The 2,769-nt window shown below is 33.2% G+C and overlaps 1 protein-coding gene across 1 annotated transcript; it reads right to left on the bottom strand.

Moving 5' to 3' along the window:
• Positions 1 to 393: 393 nt before the first annotated feature.
• LOC142617326 (GDSL esterase/lipase 2-like) lies at positions 394 to 2,491 on the bottom strand. Its single transcript, XM_075790118.1, has 5 exons — positions 2,189 to 2,491; positions 1,989 to 2,110; positions 1,479 to 1,709; positions 1,117 to 1,372; positions 394 to 991 (listed from the first exon to the last, which is right to left on the bottom strand). Exons 1-5 carry the CDS (start codon positions 2,448 to 2,450, stop codon positions 756 to 758), a joined length of 1,107 nt encoding a protein of 368 aa, XP_075646233.1. The 5' UTR covers positions 2,451 to 2,491; the 3' UTR covers positions 394 to 755.
• Positions 2,492 to 2,769: the final 278 nt, after the last annotated feature.

Raw genomic sequence — 2,769 nt, forward strand, 5'->3', positions numbered from 1 at the left:
AAAAAAAAAAATCGCTATTGTATCACTAATATATACTATATTATATCACACAATACCAAAAATTCAAGGTCGACTTCCTATAAAGTCTAAGCCCATTTTCTACAGAGAAAATTCTAAGCATATATGAAGGGGGTGACATCTCTTTTTCCAAAGGGTCCCCATCATGGAAAAGGAATGCAAGAATATAAAAAACAAAAAACAAAAAATTAAGTAGATGTGATGTAGCTATACAATTATTAAAATAATTTAATTTTAGAACTATAGCAAAAAAAAAACAGAAAGTATGAGAGTCAAATTCAAATCTATCTTCTCATTCTTTTAGCAAAAAGAAAAGTGCATATCTTCTTGAAATTGATAAGCATGAAAAAGGTACATGCATGTGAGCAATGGGGTACGATCTTGAAAGATGTGTGAACCAATGATCGATGGTCCATGCATAATTCACATCCTTTTGATAAAATATCTACCAGTGGAGCCACCTTTCATTTCAGGGAATCTTTTTAATTTGTTGGGTACGAAACAATGGATATAGTTATTTTAGGTTTCTATTCCTCTCAGTTTTAAACTATATGCTAGTCAAAATGACCGAGAGATTTGAATAAGGATATCAAGGATATATAGACTAAGAGATGCTAAATGTTGAGAGTATAATAAAACGATTTGAATTATTAAAATATTAATTTATAAAATTAATCTATAAATAAGCTCAATAATTATGCACATTTTTATTCCACAATTAATTAAATCTAAATATATCAGCGTTCAAACAATGTTTTGAGATTGTATGGACCCGTGATATTGGGAGTACCACTCCAAAGTAGCTCTGCAAATTGCTGGTAGGCCTTTTCAGTAGGATGACCAGAGTCAAAGAATACATAGTCACTAATCTTCTCACATAATTCGTACTCTTTGACTGTTTTTCTTCCTCCACAGCTCGGAATTCCCTTGTATGGACCTGTTCCGCAACATGCAATCTTCCCTTCCGTAAAACCTTCCCAAGTCCCAACATAATTAAAACATAGGTGCTAATAATCTTTGATAGAACTAAAATACAAAGTACAACAATAATAAAACACATTATATATATACAATGAAAGTTGGGACAATGTGACATACCATATTTTGATGGGCTATGCATTCTTTCAATTAGAAAAGAGTAGAAATCGGCCATTGAGTATTTGAATCCTTTGAGCTGGCTCTCTAGCTTCGGAAGGACTTTAGAAAGTGCCATATTGTGTAGTTTTACTAGTGTTGTAAGTTCCTCCATGCATGTACCTTTGTTTCCTGGTATTTGTGCTTTTATATACGGGATACAACCCCAAGGCGGCAAGCCTAAGAACACATATTTTCTTCCTCCTTTCTTATATATTTCCTGATAAATCAAAGTATAGTTATAGCCAAATTAAAAATGAACACAGGAGTAATCTAACAAAAATTTGTTTTAAATATTGTATATATAAAACACTAATTGTTATTACTTTGATCACAGTTGTCAAGTTTCCAATCACCATATTTACATATTTTTCTTGAGAGTAGGATTGAAGAATGCTGGGGTTTGTGGTGAAGGGGACAATGTAATCGTTGCTTCCAATGCATATTAAGTAAACAGCTTTGACCAGCAACGTCTTGGCTTCTTCTTCACCTAGTTTTTGCTTTAACAGAGTCTCGATGTTCTTGAAATAATCGAGTTGAGTGTATAGGTCTATCACCTGATAATGAGGGGGGAAGAGAACAAAAGGGAAGCACTCAACCACGAGAACAAAGTAGAAATATACAAATTAATGTCACAAGAACATAATCTATAGATTCTATACAATGATTAACTTCACAGCAACCCTAAATTAGATACAATGATTTTAATAAAAGAGTATAGTTATAGAAATTCTATCGAATGAGGCAAAAATTTGAGCCTAATTGCACTCTATTTATGGAAATCCTAATTAACATTCATTTTTAATTAACCCTACATAATCAAATAAAATGCATACCAAACCTTGACGAGTTTCAGCAAGAACACCAGCTCCTATTGATGCAAAGTTAACCCCATCAGTGTACCGATTAAAACCCGGATGTAGATATGGTGGAATTAGCGGCAAGTTTGCTTGCTCAGCTGCACTAATGCTTCAATTGTCAATTAAGCAACAGCTCAGGCCAATCGAAGAGAAAACAACACATAACTATACCTTACCAATGAAATCTGGAATGAGGCGGCCATTGGAAGCTCTTCCAGTGGGGTACTTGAAGAAGCTTTCCCCATAAGGCCAAAAATTTGACTGGAGATAAGTAGTTGTATTGATATAGTTATTGTTTCCAACATCAACTATTGAATCCCCGAAAATGAATAAGGCAACATGATCTTTTGGCAGGCAGATGTTACCAAAACATTTAGTTGGGATAATAATGCTTGCATACAAAATCAAGAAATAGAAATGGAACCTTAAACTCATCATGTCAAATCTTGTTTATACTTCCTATATACTTCTCATTTATATAGGGTTCTAAATTTATTCAATATTTGAACATTTATGATAGGCTGAATGAGCTGATCACATACGTTAAAACTTGAATAAACATTATTTAAAGACATGAACGTGCATTATTCTTACCTTATCTAGTTACATGTACTGAATTTTGACTAGTATTGCATGGCGACATCATCAATAAAGACAAGCATATACAAAAAATTATTCCAACCTCATCCAGTCACATGTACTACATTTTGACTAGTATGACAGGGCAACATATTCAATAATTTATGGCTAGAGACCA

This window comes from Castanea sativa, chromosome 11 (assembly GCF_040712315.1).
Source record: "Castanea sativa cultivar Marrone di Chiusa Pesio chromosome 11, ASM4071231v1".
Classification (NCBI taxonomy): domain Eukaryota; kingdom Viridiplantae; phylum Streptophyta; class Magnoliopsida; order Fagales; family Fagaceae; genus Castanea; species Castanea sativa.